The sequence below is a fragment of the Lissotriton helveticus genome, chromosome 1_1 (genome assembly GCF_964261635.1).
Source record: "Lissotriton helveticus chromosome 1_1, aLisHel1.1, whole genome shotgun sequence".
Classification (NCBI taxonomy): Eukaryota; Metazoa; Chordata; class Amphibia; order Caudata; family Salamandridae; genus Lissotriton; species Lissotriton helveticus.
Genome location: NC_136057.1, coordinates 1038986221 through 1039009114, shown reverse-complemented (window position 1 = coordinate 1039009114; position 22894 = coordinate 1038986221). Strand labels below are relative to the sequence as shown.

General features: G+C 50.2%; 1 protein-coding gene across 2 annotated transcripts in view; it reads right to left on the bottom strand.

Moving 5' to 3' along the window:
* PPP6R2 (protein phosphatase 6 regulatory subunit 2) overlaps positions 1–22894 on the bottom strand; it is a 744860-nt gene that overhangs the window by 81849 nt on the left and 640117 nt on the right. For both annotated transcript variants that reach the window (XM_078677857.1, XM_078677853.1), the window contains exon 22: positions 7598–7686. In XM_078677857.1, the coding sequence (XP_078533983.1) occupies positions 7598–7686 (89 nt within the window). The remainder of the gene's footprint in view (positions 1–7597; positions 7687–22894) is intronic.

The following is a 22894-nucleotide window of genomic DNA, read 5'->3' as shown; positions in this document are numbered from 1 at the left end:
GCCGTTGGAGCGCCTGCTGCGCATCTGCGTTTGCATCCTCTTATATGGTGATCTAGGAGCAAACACTAGAGCGCTGAACGCGCTGTTCCCCCAAGATGGCTGCCCGCTCCCGCAGTTTCGCGTGTGTGGTCCCTCCGAGTAGCACCAGCACCTAATTCGGCTGGTAAGTCGGCAGAGCGAGCATGCAGTTAAGGGTACAGGAAACAAGTTTAAAAACAGCAATAACGTGAAAGTTAAAAAGTTATCAACTTATCCAACTCCCGGCTTCCGCCTCCGGAACTCAAAACTACCTAGTGTTCTGCGCCCGCGAAATTCCCTCCTCCTCTAGCGTCATCCAGGAGCAAACACTAGAGGGCTGAACGCGCTGTCCGCCCAAGATGGCTTCCTGCTCCTGCAGTGTCGCGTGTGTGGACCCTCAGAGTAGCACCAGCACCTAACTCTGCTCGGAAGTCAGCAGAGCCAGCGCTAAGCGAGCTTGCGGGTGGGGGTTCAGGTAACAAGTTTAAAAACAGCAATAACGTGAAAGTTAAAAAGTGATCAACTTCTCCGACTCCCGGCTTCTGCCTCAGGAGCTCAAAACTACCTAGCTTTGAGCTCCTGAGACAAGATTTTATTATGTTCCATCCAATCTAGCAATTTATCTAGCAAAGACCTTTTGTAAGTTGTCAATGAGACTTATTGGTCTGTAATTAGATAGAATGCAGGCATCTGCCTTATTATAAATTGTAATGATTCCAGCCACTCTCCATGAATCTGGGATCTCGCCACCAGCCGTATTAGCATTTGATAATAAAAAAGATATTTTTAACTGAGTTTTATATAGCGCGAACTTGACCCGAATCGGGTATCAGAGCGCTTTACATAATAGCACCCGTTGCGTTACATGACGATACAATGTTTTTTTTGTAGTTGGTAAAAATACACATTTTGGGACTTTAGATGCAGATGTTATCGAAAAAGAGTCCGGTACTGGCACAAACTAAGCCACAATGAGGGAAAATGAGAAGTGCTGGCACATTAAAATAAAGCAGCCTGCGAAGAGCTGCTGGCAGTGCCCCCTTCTAAATAGAACAACGCTGGTGAGAAGGACTGACAACTGTGTAGAAAACACTTAGAAGGCCTGTTACCATTGGCTGAGTGTGCTTGGCTTGGGGGTTATTTTGCAAGCAGACCAGTTAGAGGATTGGGCATATTTTTGATATGTTTGTAATTTTTCTTCACACTTGTGCTTTAAAATGCTATATTTGGATCCCGCTTTGGCAACAATTTGCAGTAAATATGTGGTGTAAAAGCCACCATTTGAATACATTTTTTGTCTGTATTTATCCATATTTATTTTTTGCTAATATTCTATGAAGCGAAGCAGAAGGATGGAAGTGCCCTGGGATAGTCATTATTTTATGCAGTTGTGCGAAGCATAAGTGTGGGAGTGTAAAGCACAAGTTACTACTCGTGTAACGATATATCTGTAAGAGACATTAGTTAGTGATATATTCCTTACCTTAGAATATCCCCAGGCGTCAGACTGGATCCGGATTTTTTTTTGCGTAGCAGTACCCTTGCGCGTCGGTAGGCGTCGTCTGCGGCTCCGCGTCAGTCGTCGGCGCCGTGATGACGTCGTCGGAGTACTTAGACGCCACCTCCACGTGCTGACGTCAGTTCTTAGACACAGCTTTTCCGCGCCAGAGGCGCTGAGCCATTTTAAAAAACAACACTGGTGCCATTGAAACTAGGGCCCTGAAAGGGGATAACCCTAACCCTAGATATCGGTTCGCAGAACGGGGAGGATGGCTGGGTCGGTAAGGAATCTATCACTAACTAATGTCTTTTACAGATATATCGTTACACAAGTAGTAACTTGTGCATCTGAAAGAGACAGGTTAGTGATAGATTCCTTACCTTAGAATAGATACCCCAGCAATACCAACCCCGGTGGTGGGTCTGCGAACCAATAAACACACCAGAAAGTCCTGGAGGACAGAACGGCCAAAGAAGCCATCCCTCCGGACTTGGCTGTCCAGGTAGTAGTGTCTTGCAAACGTGTGCAGCGAGGCCCACGTAGCTGCCTGACAGATGTCTTGTAAGGGCACTCCCCGGCCCAGGGCAGTTGTAGCCGCCGTGGCTCGGGTGGAATGAGCCCGCAATCCAACAGGGGGCTCTTTTTTAGCCAAGGAGTAACATACCTGGATACACAAGATGATCCACCGGGAGATGGTCCTCTTGTGCACCGCTTTCCCCTTCTTAGCGCCCACGTAACCAACAAAGAATTGGTCATCCACCCGGAACTGGCGTGTGCGATCCAAGTAAAATGAGAGCGCACGTTTTGGGTCCAGACGGTGGAGCCGCTCTTCCTCTTTAGAGGGATGCGGTGGCGGGAAGAAGGTTGGCAAGGTGATAGACTGCCCGAGGTGGAAGGCTGTGACAACCTTGGGCAGGAAAGATGGCTTAGTACGCAAAACAACCTTGTCCGGATGGACGGAAAGGAGGAGTACAAGAAAGGGCCTGGAGCTCACTCACTCTCCTGGCAGAGGTGATGGCAACCAGGAAAGCAGTCTTCAAAGTAAGAAGGCGGAGAGGACAGTTGTGAAGTGGCTCAAAGGGAGCGCACATCAGAAACGTAAGAACAAGGTTCAAGTCCCACTGAGGCATCACAAACGGAACAGGAGGAAACGTGTGTGTTATGCCCTTAAGAAAACGATTTACAATAGGGGACTTGAACAAAGAAGATTGATCAGGCAGCCTTAGAAAGGCTGAAAGGGCAGAAAGGTAGCCCTTGATAGTGCCCAGAGCAGAGCCCTGCTGGGCAAGAGAAAGAAGGAAGAGAAGAACCTCAGAGAGAGGGGCAGCAAGAGGATCCACAGCCTTTGCTGTGCACCATGCCACAAATCTGTTCCACCTGCAGGCGTATACCGACTTTGTGGAGGGACGCCTGGCTGCCAGAATGACGTTACAGACTTCAGGAGGCAAGTCAAATGGCCTCAACTGTCGCCGCTCAATCTCCAAGCATGGAGGTGGAGACTGGACAGGTTCGGGTGGAGGACCGTCCCCTGCTGCTGCGACAGAAGGTCCTCCTGAAGAGGCAGACGAACCGGGGGATCGACTGACAGACTGAGTAGCTCTGGATACCAGTACCTTCGTGCCCAGTCCGGAGCCACAAGGATGACTTGGGCCCGGTCGCGCTTGATCTTCTTCAGCACTCTGGGCAGAAGTGGTATAGGCGGAAAGGCGTACAACAGACCGCAACTCCACACGCGACGAAAAGCGTCGCCAAGCGAGTGCCGCCTTGGAAATTCCAACGCGCAGAACTGATGACATTGCGCGTTCTCTTCGGTGGCGAATAGATCTAACCAAGGCTCTCCCCATTGCTGAAAGAGGCCTTGCGCCACGTCCAAGTTCAGACGCCATTCGTGATCCATCATGCACCGACGGCTGAGCTCGTCCGCCCTGGCGTTCAGAGAACCTGCCAGGTGTTGAGCCACCAGGGTCACGCCCTGGCGTTTCAGCCATTGCCAGAGGCGCAGAGCCTCCTGGCAAAGGGTCCACGACCCCACCCCGCCCTGTTTGTTGCAGTACCACATGGCGGTGGTGTTGTCCGTGAACACCTGCACTACACTCCCCCGGACAGAGGGGAGGAATGCCTTCAGTGCTAGACGAATCGCCCGTAACTCCAACAGGTTGATGTGGAGCCGGGCCTCCGCCGGAGACCAGAGGCCTCTGATCTCCGCCTCTCCCATGTGGCCACCCCAGCCCTGGAGGGACGTGTCCGTCACAACTACGTGCTCCGGTTGGGGAAAGGAGAGGGATCTGCCGCTGACCCAATCGCGGTCCGTGAGCCACCACTGCAGCTGTCTCGCAGTGCCCTCCGAGATCAGGACGTGGTCGGACAGGTTGCCCTGATGCTGGGCCCACTGAAACTTCAGGTCCCACTGCAGAGCCCGCATCCGCCACCTGGCGTGATGCACCAGTAGGATGCAGGAGGCCATCAGCCCCAGAAGCCGCAGCGTCAACCTGACCGAGACCTGGGATAACGGCTGAAAGATGGGAATCAGAGCCTGAATATCCCGGACCCGCTGTTCGGGTGGATAAACCCGAAACCGCGCCGAGTCGAGAACCGCTCCGATGAAAAGGAGCTTTTGAGAGGGGCACAGGTGTGACTTCGGCACATTGATGGAGAACCCCAGCCGGTGCAGGAGATCTGCCGTAGTCTGGAGGTGGCTGACGACTGTCTGGGGCGAACCCGCCTTTAACAACCAGTCGTCGAGGTAGGGGAAGACTGAAACCCCTAACCTGCGCACATGAGCTGCGACCACCGCCATCACCTTTGTGAACACCCGTGGGGCGCTGGTAAGGCCGAAGGGGAGCACGGTTTACTGAAAGTGCTCGTGGCCAACCGTGAACCGCAGGTAGCGCCGGTGGGCCGGCAAGACGGGGATGTGGAAATAAGCGTCCTGCAAGTCCAACGCTACCATCCAGTCTCCTGGGTCCAGGGCAGCTAGGACCTGAGCCAGTGTCAGCATTTTGAACTTCTCCTTCCGGAGGAAGCCGTTGACGTTCCTTAGGTCCAAGATAGGGCGTAGGCCCCTTTGCCCTTCTTGGGTACCAGAAAGTAGTGGGAGTAGCCACCACACCCTACTTCTGGCCCAGGAACGCGCTCGATGGCCCTCTTGGCCAAGAGGGCCGTAACTTCCTCCTGCAGAAGTCGCAAATGATCCCCCGATACACGGTGGTTCTGCGGTGGCATGGCTGGAGGAGTCGCCTCGAAGGGGAGGGAGTAGCCCCTTCGGACGATTTGCAGCACCCACCTGTCCGAAGTGACAGTTCGCCAGTGGAGGTGGTGAACCCTGCCCCCCACTGGCGTCACATGGGCCTGAAAGCACGGACTAGGAGGGTTTAGAGGCGGATGCTGCGGGGGAAGGTGTGGACTGACCTCGCAGTTGTCCCCGACCGCCGGGACGGCGGTTCCCACGGCCGCCACCGCGTTGGGTATTACCATGCGGAGCGTGGCTGGCTGCACGTGTGGGTACACCCCTTCCGTGGCCACGAAAGGAGTGAAAGGCAGCCGATTGCTGGCGCGGAGCCGAGAGGCCCAAGGACTTGGCCATAGCCCTGGAGTCCTTGAAGCGCTCAAGCGCATGGTCTGCCTTGTCGCCAAAGAGGCAACGGCCATCAAACGGCATGTCCATCAGTGTGTTTTGGACATCGGCCGAAAAGTTGGCGGACCTCAACCAGGCGTGGCGTCTGACCGCCACCGTCGTTGCCATCGCTCTACCTAGTGAGTCGGTGGTATCCAGCCCACACCGGATAGAATATTTGGCTGCATCCCGGCCCTCCACAAGGGCTTGGCCGAGTTTGGCCCGTACCTCCAACGGACACTCTGGCAGCACTTCTGCAACCGTATCCCACAGAGAGTGGGTGTAGCGGCCCAAGAGGCATGCGGTGTTGGAAGACCGCAGTCCCAGCCTAAGGGACGAGAAGATCTTTTTACCGTCCTGCTCGTACCTCTTGGATTCCCTGTCCGGCGGCGCCGACGGGAATGCGGTCTGGGAATTGGAGGCCTGGACGACCAGGCTCTCGGGGGTGGGATGGGTGGACAGGAAACATGGGTCGCCCGGGGCTGGGCGGTGGCGTCTGGCCACGTTCCTATCTACGGGCGAACCCGTAGCGGGCTTGGACCAGGTGCCCAGAAGAACGTCGGCAGAGCTTGACTGCGGTTTAAGGACCTCAGTGAGGAGATTAGTCCTCACGGCCGCGACGGGGAGCTCAAGGCCCAAGGCCTTGGCAGCCCTCATCAACACCACACTGTAGGTTGCCCTCCCCTCCGAAGCCACGGTAGGAGGGAAGACAAAACCAGTGTCTGGAGAGGTGTCCAGGCCACTGGCCTCCCCAAGGTCTCCTGCCCAGTCCTCATGAGACTGACACTCTCGGGTCAGAGGGTCCTCAGACCCCTCCCAATCCCCTTCATCACCCATCTCCTGATACTCAGGGTTTTCAATCAATGGGGCCTGTTCATAGAAGTGAAACTCCCCAAACTACGTCTGTAGCGGCGCCCATCGGGCCGTCCCGACGTCGGAACAGGAACGAAGGGGGCATTAGGGACGGCGCCGGAGGCGACATCTGATGGGCCGACACCGGGGAGGTCGTAAGGTCCACCGGCGACGACCCAGATCCCGAAGAAGGTCTAGTGGGGTCTCGCGGCGCCGGGACCGCTGGACCCTGCGGCGCCGGGCCCGAAGGCACTGGCGGCGAAGCACCCGACGGCGTCGGGGCCGAAGCACCCCACCCACTAGAGGCCCCAGACGGGTCTGCTGGGCCCGAAGGCGCCGCGGAGCCCGTCGGAGGAGAGAGTTTCCTCATGGCCATGAGGAAGCGCTCGATCTCCTCCGGCGTCGCGTCATGCCCAGGGACCGGAGGGTGTGGAGCAGGACGCGGCGCCCGCGACTCCGACAGAGCCGCGTGGGTGGTGTCACCGGAACCCCCGGCCGCATCGCGCGAGCGTCGGGGGGAGTCCGAAGAGCGATGACGCCTCTTGGACTTCTTGTGCTTCTTACCTGACGACGACTTCGACCGGGAGGAGTGCGGCCTACTCTCGGAACTGTGGTGGCTCCGAGCCCGCGATCTGTCCCATGACCTCCCGTGGGACTGGGACCTCTCGCGGCGCGGGACCGACTGCCGGAGTTCGAGTCACCTGCGGGACCGCTCCCGCCTGGCTTTTGAAGAGAGGGCCCGGCAGTCGGAGCAGGCCTTGTCGTCGTGGTCGACGCCTAGACAAGTTAGACACAGGTGGTGAGGATCCGTGACCGACATCGTGCGGTCGCAATCCTCGCAGTGTTTAAAGCCAGGCATCCCTACGGCACCGATAGGAGTCGTAAGACTTCGGGAAATGATCAAAAAAAAAAATTATCAAAAAAAGTTAGTAAAAAATTGACTAAAGGTTACTGCTTTTTCCAGATCTGCGCTTGCTGGCGCGGAAAAAAGAAGAACTGACGTCAGCACGCGGAGGCGGCATCTAAGTACTCCGACGACGTCATCACGGCGCCCACGACGCCGACGACGGACGCGGAGCCGCAGACTACGCCTACCGACGCGCAAGGGTACTGCTACGCAAAAGTTTCCGGATCCAGTCTGACGCCTGGGGATATTCTAAGGTAAGGAGTCTAATACTAACGTGTCTCTTTCAGATAAAACAATCAATATGGCATTGTTTACTTAAATCTATGTGGTCATATGACAAATTTTGCTAACGCTAAATATATTAGATAGAGTGAGGGTAGGCGCTTTTAACTGTATAGATAAATGTTTTTAGTATGATACTTATTACAGCCTTGAAGAGTTCCATAGAAAAGAAAACACACTAGCTGTTTTTTCTATGAGATGATCACAAATTAATTGACAATCCAGTGGAGACTCACATTTTATTTTAATATCCTGGCTGAGAAAAACGGAAGAACTTAACTGGCTCAGAGAACATTCTAAAACCTACAAGATGCATAAAACAAGCCATAAGTCAGGTTTACCAGAGATCCTAAAAATATTGCATATTTTGAAAAGAATCCCTCCAACCAATACAGCTATCTTGTTTCTCAATGCTCATACTTACAGGTCTTGTCCTGGATTTGCTTAGGAGGTGGCTCGGAATCACTACTTTCTGTATCAACAGGGGAACTGCACCGAGGGCCAGACTCAGAGCTGAAAAAGAGAAGAGGTCCTTGTGATGGCACGCCCAAACAATGCCCTAGGACTCGCAGTAAGGATCATAACATGCAATAGTCTTCAACTAAAAAATATTCTACTGATTGGTTTTTCAAAGTTTTCACTGACAAGCCGCCATTGTCATTTTAAATTTTCAAGTCTGACTCATGGATCTTCCTCCTTGCCTTTCAACACTGCTAAGGCAAGAAATATGCTGGGCTGGAATATGCTAATATCCTCTTACTTTGGAGGGGTAGGCTGGCCTTTTCGGTACACTTCCATGAAATTAGCCCGACAAAAGTCTCAGGCTTTCTTCTAATTCTTGTTAATGGGGGATGAGAATAAACTTTGAACAGAGAATGTTTAGGAATTTGTATGAAAGTTGGAAAACTCCAGATTCTAAACATCTTGGAAGGGAGAACTTTCAGACCAGTGGGGAAAAAGGTCAGACAAATAAGCCACGTGAACTGCTCTGTGCATGTCAACTTTTCCATTTATGGGACAACCTATGAGCAACGGTGAAGGAACAGAAGGTTAGGAATAGGGTAATCTCATCAGTAGGGATTGCAAGCACGTAAGAGAGCAAGTATCGCCTGCTGTTCTTGGATTTCATCTCATTACACATTGTAATCATAACAGGGACTCCGTGTAACATGAGGGTTGTAACATCACAAAGCTGGCTTACAGAACAGGGCTATTTGCCTGCACCATATTTTGTCTGAGTTATCACACAAACTTACAGCCACATTCAGAGGATATCTGGCCCTTCCAAAGCTGAAAAGAATAATCAAATTCACCGACTAGTTGAAGACAGCAAGGTCTTCTATGAGTAAAGGGCGCCAACACTAAGTTGCTGGTGTGTTTAAAATAGGAGCATCTCCCAAATATTGTACTGCAAATAAGGAGCCTAGAGTCTTATTCAATACTAAATTCTCTTGTGGTTCCCAAACCCAATGTGGCAACCAAGAAGTGTTCCCTTAGTGAACCCCAGAAGTGCCCCTTTGGTTCGAAGCAGATGCATGGATTAAGTCCAAAGTTTGTTGTAAAGTACATAAGGCCTGTTAGGGTGAAGGATCAGAATAACTGTAGAAATTAGCACCTCATTATGTTCCAAACACCACCAATTGCAAGCAAGCACAGAACCTCTAGTTCATCTTCAATCACAAAAACATTACTGACATTTAAAAGTTATGACTAGTCCTATCACTAGTTATGACTAGTGAAACTATCCCTCTCTACTTGTATCAATACGCCGTTTATAACTATATAAGTGCTGTACTTCAACTTTCTCCAGCAGTGGCTAAATAAGAGGACATTGCAGAAATATGTATCAATCCAAAGCTCCTCTGTAAGAAGGGCAGGCACTTCCCTCAAAAGCATCTACTTCCAAAAGGATGGCACACTTGTAGGAAGCTGGCTCTGTATATACTATATCAGAAGTGAGTCCAGTGGAACCCAAAAGGTAGGCAGAGGTAAAAGTAGATAGCACCTTAATCTCTATTTATGATAGTGTGGGCAAGCAGTAAGGCTTTATCAGAGGGTAGTGTTAAGCATTTGTTGTACACACTCAATCAGCAAACTTCAGACCAATTGGTTTTGTATAAAAATATTCTTTTAGTTATTTTATTTCCTAGAACCAAGCAAGCCTGGCACAGGTAAGTGATTTATACTTTGCAGTAATAATACAGTTTGAATTGCAGTTGTATATATACTTTGTTTTGATTACAGTAGAATTACTAGTATTGCAACGCTTTGAAATATTGTACATACACTTGATATTGACTTTCAATAGGATATCAAGTAGATTACCTTACAGATTACTTTTCTTACACAGTGCTGTATACCTGGATACTGCACAGTGACATTTCCTGTAAACAGGTAAGTAAAAGCGTTTTGTCATTTGGTTACAGTTTTATAGACTTTTATAGAATTTCCATCTCCACACTTAGAAACATTTTCATAGAAAACAGTCAATGTTATCCGATGGGAGGAAGGAATATGCTACTTACCAGTATGCATCTGTTCTTGGCATGTAGAGCTGCAGAGTTGTACACTTAGCATTAGATCGCCACCTGGTGTTGGGCTCGGATGATTGCAGGTTGTTGTCTACTTGGAAGAAGTCTTTGTAGTCACGAGATAGGTGACTCCTCCCTTGGACAATACTGCGCATGGTCATCGACTTCATCCTCAGATTGTTTTTCGCCATGATGGGAAATGATGGAGTTAGTAGAAGTAAAGAGAAAGGATGTCCATGCGTGTGCATCTAAGTAAGATGAGTACTGGAACGGATACAAGTCCCGGGGAGGCGGGAGGGCGTGTACAACTCTGCAGCTCTACATGCCAAGAACAGATGCATACTAGTAAGTAGCATATTCCGTTCGAGGCATATGAGCTGAAGATTGTACACTTAGCAACGATTGTGCAGCAGTGTCTACCCTAGCAGTGGTCGCTTGTATCCGTTGCAGCATACTGAAATAGTGTTTTAAGGACAGCTTGGCCTACTGCAGCTTGCTGCTTGGCTTGCACATCAACACAATAGTGTTTAGTGAAGGTGTGTATGGTAGACCATGGGGCTGCCTTGCATATGTCCTCTAGTGGTATGTTTCCTAAGAAAGCCATAGAGGCTCCTAGTTTGCGAGTGGAGTGCGCTCTAGGAGGAACTGTTAGTGTGCATTTAGCTTTTTGATAGCATATTTGAATACACTTAACAATCCATCTGGCAATTCCTCCTTTAGAAATGGGATTGCCTTTGTGTGGGGAAGAGAAAGATACAAATAGTTGTTTTGTCTTTCTGAAGGATTTAGTCCTGTCTGTGTAGTATAAAAGAGCTCTTCTAACATCTAAGGTGTGTAAAGCCCTTTCCGCAACAGAGTCCGGTTTTTGAAAAAACACTGGTAACTCTACTGATTGGTTAAGGTGAAACGGAGTAATCACCTTTGGCAGGAATTTAGGATTGGGTCTAAGAACCACTTTGTTAGGGTGTATCTGAAAAAATGGTTCTTCTATTGTGAATGCTTGTATTTCACTAACTCTTCTGAGAGAGGTGATGGCAACAAGGAAGGCAGTTTTCCATGTTAGGAATTGCAGTTCACACTTGTGTAAAGGCTCAAAAGGGGGACCCATAAGTCTTGTAAGGACCACGTTTAGGTTCCATACTGGTGCAGGTTGTAACCTAGGTGGGATTATTCGTTTTTACCCTTCCATAAATGCTTTTATTGTGGGTACTCTAAAGAGAGATAGAAGCTGTCTATTTTGTAAATAGGCTGCAATTGCTGCTAGATGACCATGCGCAGTATTGTCCAAGGGAGGAGTCACCTATCTCGTGACTACAAAGACTTCTTCCAAGAAGACAACAACCTGCAATCATCTGAGCCCAACACCAGGTGGCGATCTATTGCTAAGTGTACAATCTGCAGCTCATATGCCTCAAACATAGTATTATCGGTTAGCAGGTAAGTACTTTTTTGTGGGAGTTGGGTTCTGGGGTGAGACTCAGGGGTCCCCCAGGTTCAAGGATGCACTCTTGTTACATCCTCAGCAACACTAGGGCGGCCGGGTGCAAAGTGCTAAGGCCCAATGTTATCCAATTGGGTAACAGGGGGCCTCCGGTTGGTGGCTGCCCCCGAGCAGGCCACAAGGTTGTGGGAGCAAAGCTCCTGGATTTAAGCACAGGGCAAATGGGGTTTTAAGATAGCACCAAAAGTACATCTTCAGTGGCACTAGGGCGAACGGGTGCAGGGTGCTTGTTTGTCGTCGGGTGCCGTGTTACTTTCAGTGGGGATTCTCCAGTTTGCAAATACACTGCAGGCTCGGGGAAGAAGGTCTTCTGGATGCGACCACCACTTGGAGGGGTAAGTTGGGATGCTGGGGGTTGGTTAGACACCGTTGTTTGGGACACCCAAAGCTGTGGGGCTTCGGGTGCAGGGGTGTCTTTTAGGGTCAGATCTTCTTACCAGCTCCTGGTCGCGGTTGGGGGGACCTTCTGGACTGAGGCTACAGATGTCGGCTGGAGGCTTGAGGCAGGTCAGGGATCACTGGATTTTGGGTCAGGATTGCCGGGGAGACCTCCTCATGATGTTGGGCCACTCGAACTTGAGCCATGGGCAACGGGTACAGAGTGCTGCAGACTCGTTGATTTCGCCGGAACTGGAGTCTGTTCATGAACAAAGCCAGTGTTCACAGGAAACAAAATCTTTTCTTTAGAAGGCAGGGCAGGTCCTCGGGGTTCTTGAGGTTGCTGGCTGTAGGACACACCAGAGTTTCACTCCTGCAGGTTCAAGGTGGGGACATGCCAGTAGGGCTGGGGCCAAATCAGTGGGCGTCTTCTTCTTAGCTTCAGCACAGCAGTCCGGTCTTTCTTCTTTTCTTCATGTTGTTTCTTGTCTGAGGATGCAAGGTCAGGGGTGCCCCTAAAAATTAGATTTAGGGGAGTTACAGGTAAGAATAAGGTTGGGACCAATGGGTACCTTCCTTGGGTTGGGTACCCCCGCTAATATGCCACCCTCCAGTGGGAGGGGGGCATATACCTCACTGCTTGCCTGGGTCCCCCAACCTGCAAGATGGCGGGGACAGAGTAGTGCTTCACCTCGCCTCCCCACCTGAGGGGTTGGGTTGGCAGAGGTGGGCACACCTCACTTCCTGACTTAGTTTTCTCACTGGTTCTCCCGCCCAAAGTGGAGGTCAGAAACGGAGGGGGCCAGTTGCTGGAAGCAGCAAAAGGTCTGGGGAAGCTCACAAAAGCAGCAAGCTTTTGAAGCTTCTCCTTCCTGGACCCAGTCCATCCTGGTGGAGCAGGCTTGGCACCTCGTCCCAGGATGTGCATTGTTTCAGGCCCTCGAGAGCAGCAGGCTCTTGACCCAGGGGTCGAGAAACATGTCTGGAGGTGGCAGCTGGGGAGCAGCCACTCAGCCTAGACACTAGTGTTAGGTAATTTTTCAGGAGGCATCTCTAAGATGCCCTATATATGCATTTTTCATGATACCAAACTTCTCAGTTTTCAGTAAAGCCATTATGGTACTGTGGAGTTCGTACTGACAAACTCCTAGCACACTATACTCTTAATGGCACCACTGCACTTACAATGTCTAAGAATTGGCTTAGTCACTGTAGGGGTACAGGGCTCATGCACCGTACCCTCACCATTGGTATAGTGCACCCAGCTAGAGAGATGGCTGATCTATGCCAGGGCAGTGGGTTGTAGGCATGCTACACAGGGATGTGTGCCATGTCGACTCCATTTTGATCTGCACCAAAACACATAGCCTGCAAAGGCAGTGTGTGAGTGTAAGGGTACAGGGCCTCTAAAGTTGGCACAATAAATGCTGCAGCCCAAAGAGGCCTTCCCTTGTCACAGTGCCCTGGGTACCTGTAGTACCATTTACCAGGGACTGACCAGTGGCCAGAGAGTGCCTATTGGGATTGGTCTTCAATGCAGTTTTAGGGAAAGAACATAGGGCCTGGGTACCTGATTGGCAGGAGACCAGGGCACACTCAACCATGCAGAAAGAGGGCACTATCTCACAACACAGTATTGTCAACAGCCACATAACAGGTCTGACCGCAATAAGGGAACATGCTTGAGGGTTCAGGACCGATTCTAAAAGCTCAGTTGGTCAAGTTCCTGCAGCCGAATTCTCTCAAACAAAAGATTTAATTTCTGATTTACAACCACTGCCTTAGCTTGTTTGCTCTCTTCCCTTTTATGTATAGCAGTAGGACTGACTGTTAGATGGCAATCTGGGAAAGTCTACACTAAGCCACCTACTTCTCCATCACATGGATCATATGTCTTAGTCCAACAGAAGTGCAAAAGGGATTGTCTGACAAAGTAATGGTCTACCACGGGCTGACAGTGCCTTGAAGTTGTAATGATTAGTGGGATAAAAAAGGACCATCCATGCACTTACTGGGCATGGATGCCCATGCCCAGTATGTTGGCATGGGCACTTACTGGCAGAGACTTGTTGATCCTGGCATAGAGGGAGTTTCCGTAGTCCAGGCTGCTGGTTAGGAGCGCGTGGGTGACAGTTTTCCTTGATTCTGGGGGGAGGGGGGGGGAATATATTTGATGGTCTTACGGAGTGTGTGGTAGCAGGTGGAGGCGACACCGTTGACCTGTCGGGTCATGAAGAGGGAGGAGTCTAGTAGGATGCCGAGGTTTCAGGTGTGGTTCGTGTGGGTGGGGGTGCTGCCGTGGCAGTGGGCCACCAGGTGTTGTCCCAGGCAGAGGGGGAGGGTCCGAGGAAGAGGACCTCAGTCTTCTCCGAGTTGAGCATCAGGCAGCTGCTGCTCATCCATGATGCGATGTCTTTCGTTTCTTCCTGAAAGTTGAGTATGGTGGTGTTGGGGTACTTGGTGAGGGAGAGGATGAGCTGGGTGTCGTCTGCATAGGATACTATGCTGAGTCCGAGCTGTCTGACTATGGCGGCTAGGGGGGCCATGTATTTTTTGAAGAGTGTGGGGCTGAGCGACGAGTGCGGAGTAATTGGGGTACTCAGCAGTCGATTTCCGTGGGTTCAGAGAGGAAGGGGGCAGTCTGATTCTTTGGATTCTGCCGGTGAGGTTGGAGCAGAGCCAGTCGAGGGCAGTTCCCTGTATGCTGGCGTCGTGGATTCTGGCGGTGAGTGTGCAGTGGGAGACGGTGACGAACACTGCAGAGAGGTCTAGCAGAAACAGGGTTGCAATATGTCCTTGGTCGAGGAGGGTGCGGATGTCATCTGTGGCGGCTAGTAGAGTGGTCTCAGTACTGTAGTTGCAGCGGAATCCGGATTGGGAGGGGTCGAGGATGGAGTTATCTTCAGTTAATTTTGTTAGTTGGGCGTTGACGGCCTTCTCTGTGACTTTGGACGCGAAAGGGAGGAGGGAGATGGGCCCGTAGTTCTTGAGGTCCATGGGATCTGCTGAGGGCTTCTTTAGTAGGGCTCTGACCCCTGTGCTTTTCCAATCGTCAGGGAAGATGCCGTTTCGAAAGTGGTGTAGATTGTGCATCGCAGTTCCGGGGCGATGCTGCGGTGGCTCTGTGGAAGAATCCAGCCCATGGTATAATGAGTCTCTAACTATGCTGAGGAAATCGTGTAAAAAAATTGAACGGAAATGGAGGAAAGTGTATGATCCAGAAATAAAAGTGCACTATATTGCAGCACAAAAAAATTACCAAAGAGCGATTTGCAGGACACGGGCAACCTACTATGCCAAGGAGATCAGGCTTAGCCCGAATCCTTCAAAATGCATTTTTAAAATCTTGAAAGATCTTAGCGCCAGAAGAGCTTTGGCACCCGAACCATCTCCGAATCACACTGTGAAGAACTGACTTCCTTCTTCGTGGAGAAAGTATGTGTAATCTTTAGATCCTTCTCACCTATACCACTGCCCATCCCTTCCAGTCCTGAGCCTGCCATCAAACTCACGGTGATTCCAGAAATTTCCCATGAAGAGCTTATTAGACTGTGTGGGAAAATCAAGTCTGGCTCGCCTGCCGATCCCTTTAAAATCCGCCCACTTTAGGGAGGCATCCGCGCTTTTGCTTAATCCCCTTCGTCAGATAATCAACTCCTCCTTTGTATCGGCAGTGATACCGGCGAAGTGGAAACAAGTGTGGGTATCCCCTATTATTAAAAAGCCAACGTTGGATCCCACCAATCCAGAGAATTTTAGGCCAATCTCCCTACTCCCTTGGGTGGCTAAGGTAGCAGAATCTTTATCAAAAGGAGGGAGGGAGATCAATAGATCAACGGACACTAGTTACCACTAGAGTGGAAGGTCCAGTTACAGCATGTGTCCGTGAGTGGTCTTCACTAACAAAGCGGGGGGCTGAACTGTTCCTGCAAGGAGTGGGAAGAGAATAGGAAGACTAAGGAGGACTATGCAAGAACTGGCGTGACCAGAGGTGTATATGTAACACCTGTGGGCATCCCTTTTGTTGGATGTATTTGCCTCACACACCCACGAAGGATGTCATGCTTCATCATAGGCGGTTGCTCCTCGTCGGGGGGGCGGTGCAATCCCCGACGGGCACACCTCAAAGAGGGGCACTTTGGCGGAGATCTTTTGTATCCAACTGCCCTATGGTGAAGTGTGGGTGTGTGGGCGGAGAGGCAACTGCGCCTAGGGTGAAGGTTAAAATGCAGCAAGAGGTACCGGAAACTATTTTATTCTGGTGGTCCCCCTATTGCAGTTAAAATCGTGAAAACGAGCTCACTCAGTGTCACCTCGTTAGGTAGAGTGACCTATGTGGAGCTCTGAAAAAACAACAAGTGGTCAACATGTTTCTCGCAATTGGATTAGTATCCTGCGATTCATCAGGACCTTAGAACGTGAAAAGTAAAGAAGAAAATATAACTCAATAACACCGCCTATGATGAAGCATGACATCCTTCGGGGTGTGTGAGGCAAATACATCCAACAAAAGGGATGCCCACAGGTGTTACATATACACCTCTGGTCACGCCAGTTCTTGCATAGTCCTCCTTAGTCTTCCTATTCTCTTCCCACTCCTTGCAGGAACAGTTCAGCCCCCCGCTTTGTTAGTAAGGTAGCAGAATCTCATGTTAATAGCACTCTTACCAGCTTTCTGTGCTCCAACAACACAATGGATGCCTCTCAGCATGGTTTCCACTCTGACCATACCACTGAGATGGCGCTTCTGACCATGACCGAGCACCTGTGGACCATTTTGGACTCTGGTCAAACGGCGGCACTGGTCCTGTTGGATCTGAGTGCCGCCTTTGACACGGTCTTGCATGGTGTTCTGTTAGATCGTCTGGAAGAAGCGGGTGTCGGGGGACTAGCATTGGAGTGGTTCAGAGCTTTTTTAACGGGAAGATCCTTTCGGGTTTCCATTCCACCGTTCCTATCCAAGGAACGACCCATTGAGCAGGGGGTCGCTCAGGGCTCGGCGCTCAGCTCCACGCTGTTCAATCTGTATGTCCAGCCGCTGGTTTGGTCGCCAAGCAATGGGAACTCTCAATGGTCTCATATGCTGACGACACGCAGCTAGTGGTTGCTCTGGCGGATGATTCCACTCTGAGCGCCTCCAGGTTTAACAATGGCTTGACGGCCGTGGCTAACTGGATGACCACTAATTACTTGCAGTTAAATGCGAGTAAGACGGAGGTTCTATTAGTGGGGAAGAATGCCACTTCTTGGGGTGATAAATGGTGGCCAAACATGCTAGGGAAAATCCCTGACCCCAAAACAGAAGTAAAAAATCTTGGGGTTTGGATAGACTCCTCTCTTAGCCTCTGCACTCATACTAAGAAAACGGCAGCTACATGTTTTGGGCTCCTACGGAGTCTTAGGCCCATTCTGAAATTTTTTAATCCCCCCACCCGCCAGCTGACTATCCTCTCTCGCCTGGATTATGCCAGCTCCTTGTGGTTTTGGGCCAACCAGGCAGAGATCAGGAGAATGCAGCGGATACAAAATGCGGCAGCAAGAACTTTGGTAGGGCTCCCTCGTTTTCATCCGATTGCCGATACTATTAGCAAACTTCATTGGCTTCCTGTGTCAAAGCAGATCCAATTTAAAGCTCTTTGCCTTTCTTTTAAGATTTTAAAGCTCTCCACTCCTCCGATGCTCTGTACGTTATTGACCCCGTATGTTCTCCGACGATCACTGCGCTCTGAGGGCCAGCACTTGGCAGCGGTTCCTCGGGTGAAACGCTCCCGGATGGGCCGCCGCTCGTTCCGCTATCTTGCTGCTAAACTATGGAACGCCTTGCCATCCCACATCCGTGGCTTAGAAGATCTGCTGACTTTTAGAAAGGCCATTAAGACCTATCTTTTCCCTTTAAAGTAAGCCCTTATGATTGTTATGTTGAGGCCCGCTGTGCTTTGTAGGGGCAGCTGCCCTCCTTGTTAGTGACCGCGCAGGGACGCCCCTTGGCTGGAGCAGCTGAGCGATATATAAAACTATGTAACATAACATAACGTGTGGGGGCAAGGGTCCTTGGGGGGCTCCTGAGTGGATGCCTTTCAGGGTCGATGCAGTGTCGTCGGTGGTGACTGGGGTTTATGAGGAGTTGGTGGGCTGGCCGGCAGTGCTGGAGGAGGGTGTAGTTTCTGAGTCAGGTGTCTGGTCATTGAAGTTGTCGTAGGGGCCCTTGAATTTCAGGTGGAAGTAGGAGCCAAGCCTGTTGTAGAGGTCCTGGGAGGCGGTGATGTCCTATGGTGAAAACAAAGTATTACGTTTACAGGTGGGTGAAACGGTTTTAGGATTGGAGTTTGGGGGGGATTGGAGGGTGGGACCGGGGGTAGGACCAAGGTGCAGGTTAGCACTCAAGGGGCACCACCATCTGCACTAGGGTGGCCAGGTGCAGAGTGTCAATGTTAGCTAGTCGGGCTGGGGGGAACCTTGGTTGGGGACTGTTCACGGGCAGGCCACTCTGTCTCAGGAACCAAGCTCCAAGGTTTAAGATCAGGGTAAAGGGGATCCCAGGTTGGCACCAAGTCCACAGCACCAGCGGTGCAGGGGCAGCCGGGTTCTCTGGAGGTGTTGGGAGCCCATTGCTTTTCAACTGAGGATTTCGGTCATGGAAAATGACTGCAGGCTGGCGCCAGAAGACTGGACGAAGGCAACCAACGACAGGAGGATAAAGAGCTGCTGCACACCAGGACACAGTCGGTTGGGCACCTCAGGATCTGCGGGTGTAGGTGTATCCTTTCGTGTCGGGTTATTCTGACCGGTTTCAGTCACGATTGGGGGAGCCCTCTGGAATGTGGCAACAGGCGTCGAGGAGAAAGTCGGCAGAGGTCATCAAATGCAGGATCACAGGTCAGGATCGCCAGGGTGACCTAGCTGGGGTGTTGGGCTACTCAAACCTGGGCCATGGGCTTCAGGTGCAGACTGGTGAGGACTTGAGGGTCCGTTGGATCCAGAGTTCTGGCTTGGGTTGGTGTTGAACAAATGCAGTGTCCATGGGAGATAAGTGTTCTTTGTGAAGACAGGGCAGGTCCACAGGGTTCTTGGAGGCTGCAGGACATGCTGAGGATCAGCTCGCAGGGGTTCAGAGCCAGAGACAGGCCAGTAGGACTGAGGCCAACGCAGTTGTCGTCATCCTCCTCTTCTGCAGCACGGCTCTTCGGTCCTCCTCGTCACCTCAAATCTTAAGAAACAAGGTTCAGTGGTGCCCTTTAATGCTAGATATTGGGGCGTTAAAGGGGTGTGTAGGTTGGGACCAATAGGTCCCTTCCCTGGGGTGTCTACACCCCTAGTATGCCACCCTCCAGTGGGAGGAGTACATAAGCCACTTCCCGATTGGAGGGTCCCGCCATCTACACATTGGCGAGGACTGAGATGTGTGCTTTATCTCGCCTCCTTCACCGGAGGGGTGGGGTTGAGAAAGATGGGAACACCTCCCTTACTTGCTAGGTTTTCCCACCCCAAATAGGGGTCAAAACCAGTGGAAGCCAGTTGCTGATAGCAGTAAAAGGCTAGGGGTAGCTAACAAAGGCAGCAAGCCATTAAAGCTCCCTCTTCGAGGACCCTGCCCAACCGAGGGGGAAGGAGTCATGACACCACTGCCCAGGGTGTGCTTTGTTCCCAGACCCAGGGGGCTCTCTACCCAGGGGTCCAGAAATCTGTCTGGTAGTGGCAGATGGCAGGGAGCTAGTCAGGAACCACACCAGAGTTGGTTGTTTTTTCAGTGGGCTTCTCTAAGATGCCCTCTGTTAGCATTTCTCATTAAATCCAACACTGGCATCAGTGGGGGTTTTATGTGCTGGGAAGTTTGATACCAAACTTCTCAGACTTCAGTAAAGCCATCAGGGAGCTGTGGAGTTCGTGTTGACAAACACTAAGCCCATGTGTTCAAAATGGCTCCACTGCACTCACAATGTATGTGAATGGCACAGGCACTGTAGGGGCATATTGCTCATGCCGCTATGCCCTCACCTGTGGTATGGTGCACCCTGCGTTTCAGGCTATAAGACCTGCCAAAGAGGTGACTTACCCATGCCACAGGAAGTGATGGTGGGCATGGCACACAGGGGTGTGTGTCATGTCTACTCTTTAGTTTGGTATGCACTAAAACACCAAGTCGGCAATGGCAGGGTGGGGGTGCTAGTGTAAGGGGTCTCGGAGGGTGGCATAATACATGCTGCAGGCCTCAGAGGTCCTCTCTGGGCACAAGACCCTTGGTACCAGGGATACAATTTACAAGGGACTTGCATTTGGCCCAGAGGTGTGCCAATTGTTGGTACAAAGGTACAGTTTGTGGAAAGCACACAGGTGGTGGGGCTGGTTATCAGGATCCCTGCACACTCAGTCAAGTTGGCACCAGCTATCTGGCAAAACGTTAGGGGGTGACCATGCAAAAAGGGTCACTTTCCTACAAGAGGTCTATCTACCATGACAAAGTCCTTTTCTGCAGTGACCTGCCTTTCTTTGCTTCAGAGAACCCCACAAAGAGCTGATCATCCACCCAATAGTCTTTGGTGTGATCAATGTAACAATATAAAAGTTTAAAGCTCTTTTAGGGTTCAGCCGAAGGAATCTCCCCCTCTTTCGAGCGGTGAGATGGGGCAAAGTCACTGAGCAGGATGCAGGATGCCAAGGAAACCTCAAACACACTCATCAAGATTGAAACATCAGAATTATAGACTTGTGGTGGAGTGAAGGCCCGAAACTGCAACATATCCAGGATGACTCCAATGAAGGAAGCATCTGTGAAAGTCCAGAAACTTCGGCAAATTGATCATGCACACCAAAACTGTCATGAGGTTCACAGTCATCAAGAGTGGTCTACGACTGACAGTGGCGAACCCACATTCAAACAGCCAGTCATCGAGATAGGGACCTCTGAATGTGTGCTGCGACCACTGCCATCACCTCTGTGAACATGGGGCACTGGTGAGGCCAAAGGGGAGAATGGCAAATTGCAAATGTTCCCGGTCTGCTGCAAGTAGCATCAGTTCGACTGCAGGATGGGTTTATGAAAGAAGGTATCCTGCAAGGTCAAACCATGATTCAGTCGTCTTGAACCAGGGAGACAGAACTTGGGCCAGCATGAGTTTCTTGAATTTGCCCTGCTGCAAGAAGACATCAAGAGGTCTAAAATAGGATGAAAGCTTCCATCTTTCTTTGGCATGAGGAAATAGCAGGAGTAACAACCAGTCCTTATTTAATGGGCTGGGACATCTCCATTACTCCTTTGTTCAAATGAGCCTGCACTTCCTCAACTAAGGTACACCTCTGAAAAGATGTTCTGATGTGGACTGAAGATGCGACTGGTCGAAAAGGAATGGCAGGGCACAGTCCAGTTGAACCATCTGGAGCACCAACCTGTCAGATGTACAATCTGCCATCCTGGGAAGAAATGTCTGATCCTGCCTCCCACAGGGCAAACCAAAGCAGTTTGGAGGCTGATGAGAGAGGGGCGGGGACAGGGAAGTTTGATGTGTTTGGTGGCTTGGACGTTGCCTGCTTGATTCCTATCTTGGACAAGACTAGGGTACCAATTACAGGAATGGAGGACCTTAGTGTGTGTGGTATGCCAACCCTCTGTCATAGCCTCAAAAGGTGCACAACTGCTGACAAAACGGTCTTGCAGTGGTAGAAAGTGCTAGCGAATGTGCCGTTGGCCCTAGCTTTCTTTGAAACTTTCCAAAGTCAAATGCACAAACCATCGAATGGCATGCCAATTTATTTGTTTGTTTGATATTATGCTAGTCAAGCAAAACAAACATGTTATTTTAAAATTTCAAGAAATACATCTTCAGTTGTATAGAAAAATAAACATGTAGATAAAAACACTGCAGTTAAAACATTAATACACATTTATTCTGGTTTTCATCCGAATACATTAAAGTGCAATAATATAATACTCCAAATTCGAAAAGGGAACTCTATTTAACCTTAGACCTTAATTACCCAGTTTCCAATGCAGAATTTAAAATTCATCATTTGGCTATGTCAGACTTCTCCCGATCCCATTAGATTTTTTACATAATGTTAAAAAAGACCCCAATTTATAAAATAGTACTAAATGTTCACAGTTCATTTTGTATATACAAACAGTTCATTAACGTTCCAACTGTGGAGTAGTCTAAGCAATAGTTCTCTTGTTTTGATTAAAAATGTGCAAAACACAATCAAGTGCAATAAAGTCATAGCAACAATATTACCAAAAGACCAAGTTGCCCAGAATTCCGCAACCTTCATTATTTTCATCTTCCATTTCTAATTTATAGGGACTTGACCGAAATATCATTGTCATCACCCAACGTCCGATGTTCCTCTCCTGTATAGCCTTGTCCATTAACAAAGCTGGTACATCCCCAGGGAAGTCTGTGAATCTCGATCAAGCATACGACTTGAGCACCACGCTAGTGCCAACTGCTCTGCTCAAGCAGTCAGAAGTGTCCTGTACAGAGCAGATGATGTATTTTTCAGCATCTTAACCATCCTGGATGGTTTCAGTCAAACTGGCTCAAAATTCCTCAGGAGTGCTCGTAAGATCTCAGCAACCATTTCCCTTAAACCATGGGTATATCTATCTCCCCGGCAGGCAGTCAGCACTGACTGCCCAGAGGGCTAGAATGGCCAAGGAATACATCCACTTCCCCAATGTCTCAAAATGTTTTGACTGTCAGGAAGAGTCATGGGGGAAGAACTGGAACGCACCCTACTTGTAGAAGCTTGAACCACCAAACTCTCAGGAAGGCAAGATAGAATGGCGCCAGCCTCTAGCATCTAACAATCTCCTGTTCACAGGTGGCCAGATGCCACCAGGTGCCCCAAACGGTGTCAGTCAGGAGCTTAATTAAATGGAAGTATTGGTTCTGACAAAGATTTTCCCAGCTGCAAATCCTCTGTTAGCACATTGGTTTCAACTTTCCTAGTTGGCAGTTTCAAATCCAATACCTCCACCGTACATATTACCACAGCAAAGGAGAGACACTTCTGTCAGTGGTCCAAGGAGAGAACAAAATCCAGTGTTCGGGAATTGTCCACCCAACAGACAGCCTGCAAGTTCATATAAAAATTGTCATCATCATAATGTCGGTGAAAATAATTCCCTTCTTTACCATCGTCATCCCCAAATGCTAGTTGGCTCTGATCAGACTGGAAAAGTTGTTGGAGCTCCGAGGTGCAGCTCTGAGGCAAAGGCATGGTTCTCTGAAGTCGGAATGAACTAGGGCCGGGTGCGTCGTTGCAGCATTGGGTCTCAAACTTGGTTAAGGCAGATAAGGATTTAGCTCAGAGTTGG